This window comes from Lynx canadensis, chromosome A1, assembly GCF_007474595.2.
Source record: "Lynx canadensis isolate LIC74 chromosome A1, mLynCan4.pri.v2, whole genome shotgun sequence".
Classification (NCBI taxonomy): domain Eukaryota; kingdom Metazoa; phylum Chordata; class Mammalia; order Carnivora; family Felidae; genus Lynx; species Lynx canadensis.
In genome coordinates, this window is record NC_044303.2 from 80,140,092 (window position 1) to 80,159,912 (window position 19,821).

At 51.3% G+C, this 19,821-nt stretch overlaps 2 protein-coding genes across 2 annotated transcripts in view; one reads left to right on the forward strand and one right to left on the reverse strand.

Moving 5' to 3' along the window:
• COL4A1 (collagen type IV alpha 1 chain) overlaps positions 1-18,933 on the reverse strand; it is a 155,848-nt gene extending 136,915 nt beyond the window's left edge. The window contains exon 1 of the mRNA XM_030314060.1: positions 18,850-18,933. Within this exon, the coding sequence (XP_030169920.1) occupies positions 18,850-18,933 (84 nt within the window). The remainder of the gene's footprint in view (positions 1-18,849) is intronic.
• Positions 18,934-19,743: 810 nt separating this feature from the next.
• Positions 19,744-19,821, forward strand: part of COL4A2 (collagen type IV alpha 2 chain) — a 172,700-nt gene continuing 172,622 nt past the window's right edge. Inside the window, exon 1 of the mRNA XM_030314074.2 lies at positions 19,744-19,814. Coding sequence (XP_030169934.1) covers positions 19,771-19,814 — 44 coding nt within the window. The 5' untranslated portion in view covers positions 19,744-19,770. The remainder of the gene's footprint in view (positions 19,815-19,821) is intronic.

Below are 19,821 nucleotides of genomic sequence, written 5' to 3' on the forward strand. Positions count from 1 at the left end.
GTGACCTCACTCTGGACGAGGGACCGGAGCTCGGGGCCAAGAACTGTCTGGTTCGTTCGCGGGAGGGCGTCGGGACACCCGGCAACTCCCAGGGGGCGGGCAGGCGCGGCGATCTCAGAAGGCACGGGCCAAAGCGGCTGCCCTGGAATAGCCGACCTCCTATGGCCGGGCCGGACGAGGGCTCGTGCAGGCGGGGCTGCAGCACTGGGGACAGGGCCGGCGAGCCTCGGGAAGCTGAGGGCTGGGGAGGCGGGGGGGGAGAGGCAGCGGTGGGTCATTCCAGGACATCCGTCCTGAGTGAGGCGGGGAAGGAGAAACAGCTGCAGAGAGAACGAGGCTGTGGCCGGAGAAAAGCAGGTCATGGCCAGTCGGGGATGCCCAGCAGACGCCTGAACAGGGACGGGAGGGGCTCAGGTGCCCGAGAGCACCAGACAGGCAGCCTGGGGACCCCACTCTGCTCCCGAGCCCCAGAGGCCCCTCCATGTGGCAGGGCGAGCACAGGGCAGGCCACAGAGAACTAGATACTGGGCGGGGGGGTGGGGAGACTAGGTACTGGAGTCCAGCCTGGACCGCGGCGGCACCAACACCCTCTCAGACGTCCACTTCTTCCAGGTCTGCGCAGTAACGGGCGGGCGCGTGCGTCTTCCTGGGTCGCAGGCCATCGGACCTCTGACCTGCACTCAGTCACGGACAAGCTCCGTGGAATCTGTTTCTGGGAAGAATTCCACTTTGCACCCTACAACGCGAGTTCAAAGCCCTCCTTCAAAATGAGCTTGGAACCAACACAAAACTGCAGAAAATTCAGGAGCGGCACTCGGAGGGATCGAAGCCGAGGGCGAGGAGGGTGTGACGACGCACTCCACACTCCTCTCCCCGGGAAGGCCACCCACCTAGGGAGAGGCGAGCAGGACCGCCGGCACCCCCGAGCCACACGTCAGGGTCACGAGGCCAAAGAATGGGCCGATGGACAAAAAGAGGCGTTCTTTTTCCTACCGAACGTCTAGGGGCAAGAATACCCTCCCCAGTTCCTGTCCCACCTTTCGACAAAAGCAACAGAATGCCTTTAGGATGCTGCCACACCCCAACCGCAGCACGTGGTCCCCACCCTGGGGCCCCAGGCCAGCCACGGTGGCTACCTGAACAGTCAGTCCCACGAAGCTGCACAACTCAGTACTCCCCCCCACCGCATGTGTGCCAAGGACCCAGTGCCACGGGTGTCCGTGTGACGCTCCCACAGCCAGGGCTGGGGCCTCCACAGTGAACGTGGAGCGAAGCGTCACGCGTTTACAACCGGGGCTCTTGCGCTCGCTGAACTTTTCTGCAGAGACCGGGTGGCTGGAAGCCGTGAACCGTCACCTGTGAGGGCAGCCCGTCCTGCGGTGATACGCAGAATGAAGTCCGAGTGTCCTCGGGCCTTGCCCAGCGGTGGCTGGCGGGAGCTCAAGGCCGCACCGTGGAAAATCAGACACACTTCCACAACCGGGGGCTTCCGCACCATTCCCAAGCAGGAAGCACATGTGGCACGCCACCCAGCTGCTTCCAAGGGAAAGGCCTCCTGCAAGGCCCTGAGGTAGGAGCCCCGCACCTGCCAGCCACCAGGCGCAAAGGACTTCCAGAGCAGGGGGCGGGGGGGAGCTGTGGGGATGTGGGAAGCCCGCCCGGAGCCCACAAGCAATGGGATGTCTGGAGCTCGCTTTGAGTCTGGGGGCCAAGTAGGAGAATCTGTCTAAAGAGAGGCCTGTCGTCACTTCTGGAAAGAATGCACGGGTGCAGAGATAAGAATTTCATCTCTTGCAACCACACTCTGTTGGAGGATGATCCAACCGTGGGGAGAGCAGCTGACAGAACTGGTCCCACCTGACTGTGTCGATGTTTATCATGCACTCTGTGTACTGCCTTTGCACAGACATTTAAAAGTCACTCAAGTGGGAGTTCGTTTAATGTGGTTTGAAAGAAACTGATGATGGTCTCGAGTCCATAACTGCACGGAGTAGGATCCTCTCTCTCTCTCTTTCTCTCTGCCCCTGCCCTGCTCACCTCTCTCTCCCTCAAAATGAAGAAATAATTTTTTAAAAAACATGTATTCTTTCAGCCATGCAATACGTGGGAACACGCTGGGAGCTAAAATGCCCCATCGAACAAGCTTTGCATTTCTGGCTTCCAGGCTCCCCAGAGGGAAGCCAATCCGTGTAGTGTTAGTTTTATCATGAAAATGCCACTGTGCTGTTTAAATTTTATGTCCAAGACTTAATTTCTTTTATGATTTACCCTCTTAATCAGTACATCTAATGACCCACAACATGTTTATATTACACCAGACTTGTCCTTAAAAGGCAACATAGCCCATAACATTCCTTTTACAGGCTCCCTCGGCTTCTGAGATCCTTTGTTCTCCGACTGCAGCTCACTCCCAGCTGCCACCCGACCGACCCCTGGACAGGACAGGACAGGACAGGACAGCGGCCGTGGTGGCACCGCTGACCTCCTTCTGCAAGGAATGCGCTGTCCTGGCATCACCTGCAGCTCACTAACTCCACCCAGCCGACCCCCCCCACCCCCCCACATCCCACCGTTTCTGACATCACCCTCAGTCATTCTGCCCATGACCTTGGGCTCTTGGCGAGTCTCCACCAGGGCCGGTCAGTGAGCAGGGGAGGGGTCACCGGGCAGCGGCGGAACCTGAGAGTAAGTGAGTGTGCCCAGGATCAGGTGTCTACACTCTCGGACAAACACAGAAGTGGGCAAATCGGGGGCAGGAGGGGCTGTGGGGACCTAGGACAAGTACACAGAGTAGCAAACACCCCACGTGCCTTTCTCCCCAGGACAATGGCCAACACCTACCTGACCTAGAACCTTGACAGCCTCCCCTCCCCACCTTAAAACTGTGTCTCTAAACCCCTGCCTGCACATTCTGCCACCAGGAGGAGCGTCGCTGACTCCCAAGTCGCTCAGGGACTTAGAATCACTCGTCTCTGGGCGCCTGGGTAGTTCAGCTGGTTAAGCAGCCGACTCCTAGTTTTGGCTCAGGTCATGATCTCAACGTTCATGAGTTCGAGCCCCATATTGGGCTCCGTGCTGACAGTGTGGGGCCTGCTTGGGATTCTCTCTCCCTCTCTGCCTCTACCCCCACCTCCAAATACATAAACTTAAAAAAAAAAAAAACTTAAAAAGAAAAGAATCACTGGTCTCTGACCATCTTTTACAGTGCACCCCAAATTCTTCGTGACTTTTGACCCAATGTTTTCATGGCTTCTGAGCACCAAAGAATGTGCTTTCCTCTTCAAGACTGGGTGGAAAGCTCTCAGCATTGAATCTCAAAATCAGGCTCCCATATAACTAATCTTCCAGATCAGGACACTGCTGGGGGTGAACGGGAGCTCTATTAATAATTAACAACCACGCCAGGGTCACCGGCGTGGACTGGGCTGGCCCTCTGCACACCTGCTTCTGTACCTTACATGGCGGACAAGCAGTACAGGGCACGGGGCTTGGAGTGTAACGGCCTTGCACAAACGTGCAGTCCTTCGCCACGGCATGAAGCCACAGCATGGCTTCGTAAGGACACTCTCCGTCTTGTTTTCTTAGAAAGGCTTCCCCTGTGGGTCAGACGGCCTCTTCCGTGGCCCCCTCACTTTCCCCTTACATCAAGGCTCTGAACTGGGTTCTTGAAGTCATCGCCCAGTTCCACCATCTGCAGACAAATTCTAGGTTCACCTCCAAGATTTCAGCTTCTCTAGCACAGCCTTGACAATCAAGAGAGCCTGGCTTGGTGTAAGTCCTGTGCAGTGATGGGCACGTACCATGCGAGGTACGGCAGGAAAACTGAGGGGCTGAAACGCAGGGGAGTGTTGGATGTTTACACGCAAAGAAATCAGTGGTTCCAGGAAAATGAGATGCATGCCAAACATCTGATGGAGACAATGAGATCATATGTGCCAAAAAATGTCCTCCTTCAGCAGGCTCTCCTGTCACCCTCACAAGTGCCTACATCCTGCCTCCTTCTAAGAGCCAACTCTTTGGGGGATGGTCAAACCTAGCTCTGTTCTGCCAAATTCAAGAGCTTTTTCCATAAGGAATCTTGTGCAATGGATCTTACTATAAAAATCAGCTACCAGGGCGCCTGGGGGGCTCAGTCAATTGGGCATCTGACTCTTGATTTTGGCTCAGATCATGCTCCCAGGGTCGTGGGATCGAGCCCCGTGTTGGGCTCCATGCTAAGTGTGGACCCTGCTTGGGATTCTCTCTCTCTCTCTCTCTCTCTCTCTCTCTCTCTCTCTCTCCCTCTCACTCTCCCTCTCTCTCTCCCTCTGACCCTTCCCTGCCCACACTCTCCCTAAAATAAAATTTAAAAACTCAGCTACCAAAAACATGCCTTTAGACCTGTAGTTTGCGGTTTGTATCTCTTCCGGAGTCTGATAAGGGCTCCAGGAACCGCCTCCTTCAAAGTGCACCATGCATGGACTCATTAACATACATATGATTCTGAGGGTTCATGGACACCCGCCCCCAACTGAAGAGAACACCCTGTGGTCTAGACCATAAGTTTTCACTTGTAAGTTGAATTTATTTTTTTTAAGTTTGATTATATTTTTTCCAGTTTTGAGAGGTCACTGACACACAACATTGTATAAGTTTGAGTCACACAATGTGCTCATCTGAAACACTACAAAATGGTCACTAGATTGTTTCTTGAATTTAATCTTTCCAGTGCCTCTAATTTGGGAGTGGGTATCCCAAACCACCTTTTATCCTTAATTTAACTAGAAAGAGAGAGAGGGACCAAAGGTCAGGAAGACCTGTGTGTGGTTCTCTCCATAGGGCTCCAAGCCCCCCGCTGTCACAGTCCCACCTGCCTGGCGCTGGTACAGGACAGAGACAGGAACTCCGCAGGGTTTCCGGTGGGTAAGCAGGTAGGATCAGCAGGCCATCAAAGAGAGGTTATCTCCACGTGGAGGGTGAGGAGAAATGCAAGTGTTCAGGGCCGTTACCAGCATGGCAATCTCAGGTAGAAGCTAAGACAACACAACTCACATTCACAGGTAGACTCTGCGATTATGAGAAGTTCCTGAGTGCTGTAACAAATCTCAGTACCCAGCTAGACCTCTTCCCCAGAACTGCTCTTAGAAATACGGTCACTTTCCATCCACTGGTGCTAAATGCTGGATTCCACTCAAAGTCGCCTTATACCAGGGCCTCATCCAGCTTGGGACACACACAGGAGGACCAACCGGATGGACGGAGAGCCCAGGTCTGGTGATTTTCTGTTACACTCACCGCCCAGTGCCACAGTGCACACCTATGCAGATTAGCCAAGTCCCCAATTTTGAAAAACTAAGACCAAAACTGCGTAAAACTGTTGCATAGAAAGACACCTCTGCTTTGCACGTACTCAGGCTACCACAGCCCATGGCTTGCACATGCGTCATGGCTCAGAATCTGGGAAGAACGGAGAAAACACGACACAAGCCAGCGACCGCTGCATCTGCCTACGAAGCTATTAATATGAGAAACTCAACCTAATTATTTTGCTTTGCAAGGCAGAGCTTTCAAATTAATACCATATCCTCTCAAATTACACAGTGGCATATCACCCAGGACTAGAACAAGCTGAGTTAACGTTTGGAGCTGTCCATCATCTGTCATTCTGGCTTGAGGTCAGAAGCAATTCCGCTCAGATACGGGAACTCAAACTCAGGGCAGCATTTTTACATGGTGTTTGGACATAATGGAAACCGGCTGATCTTCCCACCTCTCTGCTCTCTGAGGCTTCATTTAGGAAGAGAATTGCCAACTCAGGGAATTAAGCTCATTAAGGATCGGGTCTATAATGACTTCTCACTAAAAACGCTCTGCGACATCACACATTTCATCAGTGATTTTTACAACTTTCCCCTGTATCAATAGCTCTTCCCAGTTGCAAGATGACAAAGGGTGTGTCCTACCAATTGCCTGGGACAGTTTCCCAACATCTTTTGCCAAGAACTTTGACCCATGTTTTCTTTCTTTAAGCCACTCGATATTTTTACAGAAACAGTCTCTGCGTTCCCGATTCATTATCCCTAACTCACACATTAGATTGGTTTTGCCCAGGAACCGTGGTAAACGTCCCTACGGCACAATTTCAATTTTGCCAAATAGCGTAATCCACAGAAAAGGGCTCATTGCTAACTGTGACAAGAACCCCTCCAAGTTCAAGGACATGTTAGGTAGAGAACATCGAGCCCTTCATTTCTCGGTGTTGGTGCACACGGTGGCAGCCTGTCCCATGGGGCTCGCCGTGTCGGGGGTGGGATGGAGTGACCCCTGTCTTCTGGAACTAGAGGTCCTTCGGGTACGTCTCTGTTGATTACAAAATCATCCCTTCTTCTGTCTGCGTCCAGCCTCTTCACACAGGATGCTGCCGACTTGGCCACATAGCAATTTTAAGGCAAAGGACAATATTCTTGCACCATTACTGTTGTGACACATACCACTCTCATCAAAATGCCTGGAAGTCATGAACACTGTAGAAACACATTTGCTCTTTGAAGTCTCCATTCTTACATCTGGTATTTCCACATTTGCTGCCTTTGTCCTCCCCAAATCCAAAGCGTTCTCCCTGGCTAGTTTTGCATAACTCCCAGGGCGAGAGGAGACCCAGGCTAACTCATTCCCTACTCTAGAGATATTTTGAAATTCCTAATTGCTTTTTTTATTTAATTTTTTAAATGCTTATTCATTTTTGAGAGGGAGAGAGAGACAGAGCACGAGCAGGGAAGGGGCAGAGAGAGAGAGAGGGAGACACAGAATCCGAAGCAGGCTCCAGGCTCTGAGCTGTCAGCGCAGGGCCCAACGTAGGGCTCGAACCCACCAACCATGAGGTATGACTCGAGCTAAAATTGGACACTTCACTGACTGAGCCACCCAGGTGCCCCCCGCCTACCTTCTAAATAAATGGAACAGCCCTGAAGGTCTGTTAGAGATAATCTACAAAGTAGATAATACTTCCAATAAAGAGCTTTGGTCCTTATATTTACAGCTCTTTTAACAAAGTTGAGTTTCTGAGGCTGAGCCACTCCTAAAAGAGCAAAGAGGGGCATCTTTTAAAGTATTTTCTAGTTCAGTATGACAGAAGGCCCAAACTGTTTGTTTGTATTAATTCCACAAACAATCTTTGAGGGCAACAATTCTCGTCTGTTCTGTTCCACAGCCCAGTACGATACTTACCGCGTGAATGAATGCATGAAGGAAGGACCAAAAATCATTAATTACATCAATGTATATAACACATTTAAGTCATGCGCACGTGTGTATATACAAACACGTAAACGTATACGCACATACGGAGGAACCGAAGGTACTTGATATACGAAAACCCTAACATCCTCCAAATGACCATTCTACTGTAAAATGTACAAGCAAGACTCATTTCCCGAAGGCCCGTACAGACCTCTGCAGAAAGGCTCTCTATCAAGATGTATGGGGCTCTCTCCGTCTTAGGCTTTTCAACGGATAAACATCCTCCATGTGTCAGCATGTTTGGATTTTCTTCATATGCTCTCCCAGTCTGTGGCGTCCTGACCCCGACCTTCTGTGAATTCTAAAACGGATCTCGGCAGCGGAGGGTTATGTGGCTGGAAGCCCCAGGTCTGGAGCCCCGTAGACGCTGTCTCTCACAGAAACTCGGCCGTTCCTGCAGGATGAGGCCCGGTGATACATGTGATCTCAGCACCGGAGCGGGCCACCTCTTGGATCTGTCTCCACATCTGCACTCGGGCCAAAGCAGCTTGCTGAGCGCCACGACTGGCTGATTCCAGAGGAATTTATCACTAAAAGATAGGGTTGTTGTCTTCAGTGAGACCCATCAACTCTGGACTCAGCGGATGTGCTGGTGGAAAATTACCAGAGTCCCTGACACTTGAGGTGGAGTCTCAGACTCCCAGAGACCACATGCATCTGGGACGTGGAGGAGACAAAGCTCCGAGAACCCTTCATTTCTCAGGCTCAGGATAAGATGCCCTTTCTCATGTGAACAAGGTCAGGCAGAAAGTTCTGGAAAGCGGTTCCCACTTTTGCAGAATACTCTATTAAACCATGCTCTTTTCACACTAACCACGTGCAGGAAGAAACCCCCAGAAGACACCTTCTTCTGAGTGGCTCTCAAATACCAACCGTCAGGGCATCTCGCGAGAGTCAGAAACTGCGATAATATGGTCACTTCCCGTGCGGAATCACTACACTGTGTTTCCTTTCAATTTGCTCGTGTTGGTTTTATTTTTGTCCTCAAAGCCCAGTTTTCAACCTTGGGTATAAAATTATACCCTTAAAATTATGCAATAAAAACTTATTCAATTAATTGAAATATGTGAATACCGTTATAATCCTAATCTGTAAATTACCCAGGAATTACCACACTTTAAGGAATGATGTAGAGGTAAAAGGAAGATGTTTTTCAGTCCACATCGTTTATAATCATGAAATAAATGACAGCTGACGTGTCCGGGACCCGTGATATAACAGTTCCTCATTTAGGTGCTTGGAATGTATTATCACATACGCCGTCTTCACAATCATCCTACAAAGGAACAGTACCATCACTCCTACTGTCAAATGAGAAAACAAAGCACAGAGAGGCTGAGAAGGCTGCCCACGGTCAAACAGCAAGTCAACGGTGAACCCAGAATTCAAACCCATGTGGTCTGGCCCCAGAGTCTATGACTGCGTGATGATCTCTCTACAGTTTCAGAACCTATGTGAAAATTCTGGGGGCAAAAAAGAGCACCATGAACATCTTCATTGTTCAGTATAACATCTATTATACCATTATTAAAATTGCTCTTACCTTAACTTGGGCACAGAGCAGAGTACAAAGCATAAGAACTCTTCTAACTGCCGGCATATTTTCCGACCTCTAGTGAGTGTTCAACACACATTTGTGGAACACATTTTGAATGCCAGAAGCAAGATACTGAGTTATGGACCCATTACTTTATGCTAGGTGCCTAAGTGAATTCTTAGCTTTATTTATTTTATTTTCAAGGATGTAAGAAAAAAGAGGGGGCGTGCTTTGATTACAAATCCGCCTTCTGGCCTAAAACAATGCCCAAAGTTAGGTACGTTTTAAATGAATTATCCAGTCAAGGGAAGGACGTGTAAGTCTATCCTATACTCACACATAATCACTTTATGAGAGCAGAGAAATTATCTAAGGTCACCAAGAAATTATTAAAAAATGATTAACTATAAATTTTTTTTCAAGTTTTAAGAGCCTGAATTCCAGAATAAAGAAATACAATCTTATTGTGTTCAGCATTTGGAAAAACAAAATCTAATTATTACTAAGGCGCCTGATAGCTGTTTGTTCGGAGTTGTTTGAACCAACTGATAAAACGCATCTGTCGTCAGCATAACATCTACGTGCCAAAATGCTTGTCAAAGACAAGGGATGAGCCAGGAACACTGCCCGCTACACCCTATGGAATAAAGAGCGTCCCCTCCCCAGTTTCTCAGTGAACAGAACTGAGCTTAGACCATGGCTGCACTCTTCTCCAAAATACGTCCGACCCAGAAGCTGAACTACTCATACTGTAGTGGTTCCCCCATCTTCCTGCTTTGGCAAGTTTATCTCAATTTTATAGGCCATTTCCTGACCAAAATTTAGGAGTTATTTTAAACCACTAACCCCAAATGGCCTTTAATATCCAGGAAATAGATTCAGCGGTAATAGGACACGAAACAGAAACTCCTCATGAGGAGGGCAAGCAACAGAGACCCATGGGGGGCGGGGGGCCACAGCAAGACATGGCAGCCACGCCCTGGGGGGCCAGCCTCACAACCCACCTGCCCTCTGGCCCGGCCAGCCTGTAAGCAAACAGCCTGTGCACATTCTCAGCAGGTGTCTGCGTGTGTGTGTGTGTGTGTGTGTGTGTGTGTGAGAACAGAGTCTTAGAGATGGCAAAAATTCTGACTTAAGGTAGATAATCCTGAGAAGACACATGTCCCATGTCCTGAGGAGAGGAAGACCACAAGGCACCAGCATCTTCTCAACTCTCATCGGCCAAAACCCCCTCAAATTAACTCTCAAACACAGACACTCCACATATATACTTCTAGAACCTTCTTCCCACTTCTCCCCCTTCAAATGGCACCACAGGGCTAGAACTGGGATTGCCAGTGGCAACAACAACCAATAAGAAGAAAACGAGAATTGTGAGTCATTTTCAATACAACGGTTCAGCTTCTACTTGAGGGCAAACTAACGCCCAGAAGAGCAGGTGGATAGCCCACATCCTCAAGCAGCTGGCCCCGTAAGAAAAAGGAATGGACAAGACCCATGGCCTCTGGAACAGCGGCCGCACATCACCTGCTAGAAAGGCAGCTCTCAGGTGCACAACGCACCCCCGAATCAGGGACTCTAGGAGGGGGCCTGGCACCTGTGCTTCACCAAGCCCCGGGAGAATCTGCTGTGAGCACAGGTTCCAGAACTACTGGGCCAGGTGACCTTCGGGGTGCCTTGATGACAGAATTACTTCACTACTTATTCCTCAGTGCTGATTTTTCATTTAACAAAGAGAATGGTGCCCAGCACTGTATAAACGCCCGGTAAACATTAACTCATTTAATCTGCATACATGTCTTCTTAGCCAGGCACCAACCACCGCCATCGCCATGGTCCAGGTGAGGAAATGTGGGCGAAGAGAGGGAGGGAAGTTGCACAGGGTCCCACAGCTTGGGGACAGGTGCAGCAGGAGGGGAACCAGCACCCTTGAATTTAACCGCAGTGTCCATTGCCCCACGTGGGGCTCCTCTCCGGATGCCTCTGAGACATCGCAATGGTCTTTCCAAGAAGCGGTGTGTGCACAGCCCAAGCCAAGCGTCCCAGAGAATGACACATTGCTTCTGCCTGGCTCACTGAGTCCCTGGAATTGAGCTGACCCCTTCATAGACCATTACTTCTACTTAAGACATAAAGTCAGATCAAGTATTTTCCAAATGGACATGACAGAAAATGGGCCACGTGATAGGTCCCATGACCTTTTTCTTCCTCATAAAACCTTGCATGTTAGAGGTATAAAAAGACAGCAATGTTACCTTCACTCAAGCCTTTCTCCAGGAATGGTCTGGACTTGGTAAGTAAGTTTCACACGACTCGGTAATAACTCTGTGACATTCAAGTGTTACTGTATTCTTTTTAAAAAAAAAAAATTCTAAAACGTGACTTGAAAAATTAACGCTACTTAGGAAAAGGAGTTGCCTGTATTTTAAAATGACATTTTAGGGCTGACGCTCTTGGATGACGTAGGAATAAATACTCCTGTGCCGACTGGTTGCTTGAAAGGATCCTTGTGGGGTTTTAGAATAAACTGTGGTTGTTTCTTTGTATTATAAAATAATATGTTTACTCTATAAAAAATACTGTTGGAGACGTAGCCCCCAATCTTCCACTGATAGATACATTATACACTTACACATGTATGTATAAGTATCCATTAACACTTCCTTATCAGAAACAAAGGAATAGACCAGTATAGTTATCCTCGGTTTAACTGTAACATCCTGAGGCCTGACAAATGCCCCACGTGCTAGCTGACATATGTCAGGGAAGATTCACCTGTCCCAAGTGAAGGCACCCCCGTGGCCTGCCACCCACCTCTCTGAACCTCTTCCCATCACCAAGTGTGAGCGGCTGCCATGAAAACTTGTGCCAACAGCTCTGGAGGCATTCCGAGTTACAACTAGAAAGCCCTGGGTTCTGTTCTCCATGGAGGAATATGTTGATTTTCTAAAGCAAACACTCAATAAAACTTTTAACAACTTTAACGAAAACGTCAGACACAGGCATACTAGGTCTCCAAAATATTCCGCTGGGTTTGCACGACATTTACTTTAAGTGGCTAGACTCTCTCTGAGAGAGGGTACAAACAGCTCCTCCGACTGTCAGTACATGTGGAAAGCAATGGACTCCCATTACGGCTTCACCCAGACCAAGCCACAACCTGCTGTTATCGGACCCAGAAAGAAATGCCCACAGGCCACTGAGCTATGTATTCAGTAACGAACAAAGTCATTCCCAAACTCTGAACAAAGTACTGATTCTAAGAGCAGTAGAAGATGAGGGGGTTCAAGAATTGTCCTTCATCAGCAGGAGGTGAAACCAACGCCACATGGCACATGGACTATTCCTTTAATGTCCCATTGGGTGCTTTCGTTTGTCTTGTGCTTCACCACAAATCCAGCAAGACTCACAACTCAGGTGACATGAAACGTTCTTATAGTGAGCAGATGAAAAATCAAAGATGGCAAAGCGAGGAATGTCACTAAACCACGGAATGAACTATTTACGTCAAGAGTTCAGCACTGTGTATATTTCCAAGTCGTGTTTAGTCTATGGTGCAGTAACTACTCCAAATTCCAAATGAAGAGGAAACACCTTTGTTTGGCACTAATTTTATTCCCGTTCCCCGACACCGCCACAGAGATTAAACACCACTCCCATGTGCCAGCCTGGGGTCCCAGCAGGGTGGAGAGTTGACTGCGACCCACAAACACTAGCACCGATGACAAGAGCTCAGTGATTTCCCTCCATGGGTCAGGCGCTCCTCGCATAGTGGGGGCGTTTTCAAAAGAAACCGTGTCCTCCAGTGTCTCGGAATTGTCAGGGGCGTCAGACTAACACACATAAGACGATGAGATCCCAGCCACGCGGCAGTGATAACACCCCACATTTCTTGAGTTCTGACCTGCTTTAAGGGCACAACTGCACTGGGCAATGTGAAGGTTCCCACGGACATTGTATTACTAGAGTAGGGACCTGAGGCTCAAAGCGATTACATCATCCCATGGAACACAGAGACTGGTCCTTTGTGACAATTACCCAACCTCTAGGTTGGGGAGTCATGAAGAAGAAGGCCACATAAATTCCACGGATCCGGGCTGCGGAGGGCACGCAAACCCAATCCAAATTAAAGTGGCAATGAGACACCACGAGACACACTTACTATGGAGAATGGCCAAAACCCAACACTGACAATGCCGAGTGCTGAGGAGGGTGTGGTGGAGACACAGGAACTCTCATTCATAATGATAACGGTGGGGACGCACAGCCACCTTGGAACACAGCATGGTGGGCACCCATAGCTGAGCATGCTTCCGCCATACTACCCAGCAATCACATGCCCAGGTGTTTACCCAAAGGGGGCGAGAACTTATGTCCACACAAAAACCTGCACTTGGATGTTCACGGCAGGTTTATTCATAATCGCCAAAACCTGGAAGCAACCAAGATACCCCTCGGTAGGTGATGGATGAATAAACAGCAGTACGTCCAGAAGGTGGACTCTTACTCAGTGCTAAAAACACAGTAGTTATGAAGTCATGAAAAGACACGGAGGAACCTGAAAGGCGTATCCCCAAGAGAAAGAAGCCAGTGTGAAAAGGCTACGTTCTATATGACATTCTGGAAAAGGTAGAACTATAGAGACAATAAAAGGATCAGTGGTTGCCAGGAGGGTGGGGGAAGGGAAGGAGGAGCAGAGTTGCCCAGGGGATCTTGAGGGCAGTGAAAATGCTTGGTGTGATATTCAGTGACGGCGACATGTCACTGCACATCTGTCCAAACCCACAGAACGCACAACACCAAGGGTGACCCTCATGTAAACCAGACACTCTGGGTCTGGGTGACGATGATGCGTCACCATAGGCTCATCCATTGGGACAAACGGAGCGCTCTGGCGGGCGATGTTGATAATGGGGGAGGCTGTGCTCAAGTGGGGGGTGAGGGGGGGTGGGGGGCATTGTCTGCACCTTCCTGTCAGCCTAAAGCTGCTCTATAAAAAATAAAGTCTTTATTAAAAAACAAACACAAACCACCCAGCTGAAAAGAAGGGAAGGTTTGGTTAGACAGCACATAGCCACTGTCAGGGGAATCATGTGGTCCTAAGCAGGATCTCTGAATACCGTTAGCCTCATGACAACATGACAAATGGACAGAACCTGTGGCCGCAACGAGGCGCGGGAGCCGGAGGGCTTTGTGGCCACCCGGCCCAAGGTGCACAGACCGGAAGGGGGCCATGGCCGTGGGAGAAGAAAGCAGGCAGGGACAGTGAAGCCCCTAGAACTAAGACAATGCAGTCTTGGGGACTGAGTGACGCGGAGGTGGGAAAGCAGAGAGGGCGAGGCCTCGGGGTGAAGCCACTGTGTCCAAGCTGAGCGTCAGGAGCCACGGGGACATCAACGACCAAAAGACCACAGTCGGGATGGGCAGGCGGTCCGGGGTGGGTAAAAAGCAGCAAGTTGGGTTCTGAACACTCTCACTGAGTCTGAGACCAGAGCCAAGGTGACCTGTCCCACAGGAACATGAAGACCCAAGACTGGAAATCAAGAGAAAAGTCTGGAGCCCCCTTCAGGGAATGATGAGGAATCCTTCCAGGAGATCTCCCCAGCGAGAGAGGAGATAGCACGGGGAGGACAGAGGAGCCAGCTGAGCAGACCCCACGGCACAGCCACGCTGAAGGCAGAAGGGAGACGCAGAAGAAAACTAGAAGAGACCCATGTCACTGGACTGGGGCCAGGAGAACAATGGAGGGAAACAAAGGCTGGAAGCAGCTCACCGGCTGCCGGACGAGAAAAATATTAACCCCAGTCATTCTTACGGGGTTCAACTCCTCAAAAGAAATTAACCATTGAAACGTGTTCTGGTTTATATCCTCTTTCATTGTACACGTCAGAATGGTAGGAATATTCTTTTGTATTGTTTTACAGTTGACATTTTTTAGTGGTTGTTTAATAATACCAGGAAGAACAATCCCCTAATGATATTATTTTAGGCATTCTATTGTTGCTTTTGCTCACTCCACCTCAAGAATTCAAAATACCGAATGTGCTGGAGAGGCATTTTAATGAGGTTAATCCTTTTTAAATTTCTGGAACAAATGTTATAACAAACATTGTATATACTTCTGCAAAACAAGTGTTGTAACTTATTCCAGTCTTGATGCCCTCCGGATTTCTAAAAGGGTTTGTCTTAGAGCCTCGCTTGTGGGTTCGACTGGTCTGCAAAACCTTTACCAGCTCTTAACCAATAACTGAACTGGTAAAGTTATGACCATCCCTACCAGTCCCAAGACATTTGCCAACAGTCTTGTTAATGAATAATGCAGGGTTTTGTGAATTCCCTCATGTCCTTGCCCAAGTGAGGGTAGGTTTTCTGGGTCAGTTCCTAAAGGCACTCCAGTCTAGAATCAGCCATCCATGCGGCAACTTTCCAAACATCCTGATGGGCCTGCAGCCTCAGGAGAGGGGACACCACCAATCTCAGGGCCACTGGTGGGAGCTGGGAACTTCTCACCTCTGTTCTCCGAGACCTCGTCCCTCAGTGTCTCTACCCTTCCGGGAGGAAAGTTCAGCTACCATGTTAATAACAGAGGCAATGACATGTTGGTATCTCACAGGAGGGAGCCTTAGGCTCATTTTTAAATGCAAACCCCTGGAGGAATACGAAAGAACAGGTGGGTAGATTTATCCCCCCTTCTGAGTATAATGTACCGTAACAACTCATGAAAATAATACACTGAGCTTATAATTCTATTTTCCCCTCTGATTTCGAGGTGGGATGTCCTCAGGGAAGTTTCCCTGAGTTCCCTAGAGCTGGTTAGAGGCTCTCCCGGCCCTCGATTTACCTCGACCGCAGCACTGACCAGCCTGAGTGGTGTTGACCTGCTGCTCAGCACTTCTTGCCGAACCGCAAGCTTCCAGAGGCGGGGTGGGTCCCCTTCACTGTGGCCCGGCCATCACCAGGCAGAGCGCAGGGCATGAAGAAGGGCCCAGGGCACATGTGTGGAACAAAGGAAGGGAGGGAGGGGTCCCTGGGAGAAGGGGCAAGTCTGCCAGGGCCGGAGGTGGAGGGTGAATGAGTCCTCCAAATTCATTTGCTTAATCAAAGCAGATAAAATTGAAGACTGTCTCGTCCCTAAACCGCACTGGCTCTTTGCGTATGTGATTAATCGACACCACTAATAAATCTGTGAGGGTCCACCCTTACACACTCACAATGCACACACACTCTTCCTGCCGGTTGTTACCTAGTTGTCGCATACACCTTCCTTCTGATCAAGTCTATACGTTAAGAACACGATGGTTTGGATCATGTCTTCACCAATGGCACTCCTGAAATATTGGGCTGCTGGTAGTGTCGCTGTCATTGGGTCTAAATTGGAAATCAGCCTTCTCGTTTAAATTACATTTGCAGCAGAACACAGTCCATACTCACACGGGAACTAACTCTCACTTCATTGCAGTTCCGGGTCACTGAGTCCCAGGAGAGTGAGTGAGGGCCTGACGGTGCCAACACCACTGGGCAGGCATCACCACACACATAGGAAAGTGCACATTTCTGATCCTGAGAAATAATCTCTGTTAAGGGGTGTCCCTGGGACCAGTGAGGGAGGAGTCTGAAGGCCACATGTGGTGGGGACACCTCCCTTCCGTCTGACTGCTTAACTGAGAACAGAGGGCACTCACGGCCATAACACGAAGGGCACAGTTTTGTCTCAGGCTTGCACCCTATTCCTCCTTTCCTGTCTCAGAAAGAAAAGCTGTGCAGGAGAGTCGGGGCAGATTCGGCTTGGGGAAAAGTCACTGGCCGATAAAACCCATCTACTAGTAAATGAACAATAGGGCCACGGCAGATATGGTCAAATATAAAATCAAATAGCCTTTCATATGGGGAGTGGGGAGTGCACTTCTCGCCCAGCACAGGAGGTGATGTTGGGACAGGTACAAATGCAGGTAAAAGTGTGACTCAGACACTCTTTCAAAGGCACAGGTGACCCAAGAATCATTCGTGTTGGCTTCTGAGTTCAGATTTGATTGACTTACAGCATCTTTGCATTCAAATGTACTTTTCAATGTATTTTGATTGGATGAATATTGAAGTCATTTCAACTTTTTGGTAACTCTGCAAAGAAGTAAGCAAAAAAATGTTCTTGATGGCATGAAGCGTGAAACAATTTTAAAATTAGACAAATTATTACTTTTGGATTTTTGTGTACATCCATAACTCATATCCATGTATCTCTAATTAAGCAAGGAAAAATGAAGTACAATGGTAATGCCTGGTAAGTCAACTGGTGATTGACCAGAGAGTGTCCATTCACACGCCAGATATCCTAAGATACTATGTGATACCTTGTGGCTTAGAGCCAAGCCAGTGGAAAGGAATGTGCTTGGGCCTAAGAGAATAATTAAAGGGAAGTGAAAGCATCCCAAACTCAAGAGCAATGAGTTTGGTTTCCCAGGCAGGAACAGGGGTCCCTGTAAGTGAGTGGCTCATCCTTTAAAGTCCTGGCTGTTTGGAAAGCTAGCTCTGACAATTAGCTTTGCTTTGCTAAGATTTTCAATTAGACACTCTAAGTCAGAGATTCATATTTCCAAATTAGAGAACTTTCTCTCATTTGTTTGCCACCAAGTTTAGCAATCTCTCCTTGGAAGTCATAAATCTTTTGGTCAATATTTCTGCACCCAAATAACGTGTTCTAGAGACTCCTCTTTTGAAAGTATTTTGTCACCATTACTGAAGAGCGTTTAAACCGAGCATGGAGCTTGGCCCGACTCCGGGGCTGGGAGAAATCGTCTGCAGTTAATTGCTGCTGTGATCACCAGCCTTTTCAACACCGATGAAGGAGCAGCCAGTAAAGGGTCAGGTCTGGGATGATGAGGCATGTGTGCGAACTACCGGCTTCTCCTGGCACCTAACAGTCAATACATTTTACACCCAGTGAAGAGTGAAGCGGGGCTGGTGGCAATCAATCCTCCAGAAGAGAAGTAAACACAAACAAACAAACAAAACCTAAGAGCAAGATTAGGATCTGAAACAGTGAGCCAGTAAGTGGGAAAAGTGGCAAGAAGCAAAATAATTTTAAATGGGGGGGGGGGTGCAAACTGGGCCAAGAAGCCACACTCTCCCGGGGTTTTGTCTACAAGGCTCCCCCACTGGGTAACGGCGGACGTCTTTATTCTGTCTGAGGGGAAGGGAAAAAAAGGAAAGAGCAGTACATCAAGGACCCACCGGGGCTGAGAGCCTTTACTCCAGCAAGCCGAGCTCCCAGATCCTTTCCGGGCAAACACACAGCGGAGGAAATGAAAACGAGGAAAACAATTTGTGCTTAGAACACTAAGATGTAGTTTCGCTTTGCTTTCGCTCCCAGATATAACGTGGTTGTAGCTGTTCAACGTATACAAGTAACAGGCAAGGGGTCCTAACTTTTCAAGCCGCGCCGCACAGGAGCCCCACTGGTGCTCCGGCCGGTCCTCCCGCAACAGCACAGTCGTGGGAAAGCAAAGATACAGCTGTTTCCAGGCAAACGGCCCAGAACTGTTCAGCATCAACCAGCAGAGTCGCCCAAGAACGGGAGAAACACGCCCAAAGCGACTCCCGGGCGCAAGTGTGGGGCTGTGAGCGGCGTGGGCGCGCGTGCCCTGCCCACCGGGCCGCGGCCCACCCGGGGGCGCCCGGGGCAGGTGAGGGCGCCGGGCCGCCGAGGCCCCCCGCGCTGCGAGTTCAAATCCCGCGGAGTCCCGGGCACGGGGCGCACCCCGCTCGGCTGCGCTCGCCCGGGGCGCCGGGGACTCGTCCACCTCGCCCCCACCCAGCCCACAACAAAGGAGGTTCCCTAACGGATGCGCCAGCGCAGCCCACCGGGAGTCACCGGCGGGGACCGGCTCGGAGAGGGCACCCGGCCGTGCCCCCGCGCGACCTCCCCCCCCCGTCCCCGGAGGGGCGGGCGGCTCGGTCCGGGGACAAAGGGGCCGCGCGGGGCGCGACGCCGGGGCGCGGGGCGCGACGCCGGGGCGCGGGGCCGGCCGGGGACTCACCTTCGCAGCGGCCCGGCTGCGCTCCTCGTGGAGCAGGAGGGCGGCGGGCAGCAGCAGCAGCCAGACGCCGAGCCGGGGCCCCATGGTGGCGCGCCCGGGGCGGCGGGTGGCGGCGGGGGCCGGCGCTCGGGGGCCGCGGCGGGCGGCGGGCGGCGGGCGGCGGGCTCGCGGAGGGCCGGGGCGCGGGCGCTGCGCACCGTCCGGGGCGCGGCGGCTCGCGGCGCAGACCTGAGCGCGGCCCGGCGAGCTCCTCAATTTGTTGGCGCTGCCCCCTCCCCTCGGCGGCGCGCGGGCGGCGTCTCAAAGGGGAGGACCCTGCGGCGCGGGTAAGAGGCGGCGGGAGCGCGCGGCCCTGGGATTGTGGCAGCCGCGCGCCGGGACGCCAGGGCTCTGCGCTCCTCACCCTCCGGCGGCCGCCCCGCGACCCCGCGCCCCCCGCCCCCGCGCTCGCCCACCGGGCGGAGGACCGAGGACCCGGGCGGGCACCGGGGACCCGCCAGGGCCACCGCGCAGCCTGCGCTCCCGCCCCGGCGGATGCGCGCGGACGGCCGCCGGCGCCGGGCGCGAGGTGAGGGCGGCCCCGGGGACAACGAGCCCCGGGCCGGGGGCTGGGACTCGGGGCGCCCGCAGCAGACCGGGGCCGTGCGCGCTTCTGCTGGGGAGAAGGGGGGAGGGGGCGCCGGGCGGCCTCAGCGAAGTAGCGCCGAGCGGGGCCTAAGTGGAGGGCTCCCCCTTCTTGCGTCTGGTCTCGGGGCCGCTCTCTGTCACCCCTACAGGGGCGCGGGGGCGCGCCCAGCTTTCCCGCGGCTGGGGCCCGGGGGCCCGGGATGCTCCTTCCCCAGCCCCTGCTGAGGCCGCTTTGTCTCTCGCCCTCCAGGCTAGGAGGGACCGAGCGGCGCCCGGGGAGGCCGGATCGGAAGCATGGACCGTCACCAGTGCTCGGCGTCCAGCCCTGCCCTGCGGCGGTAAGCC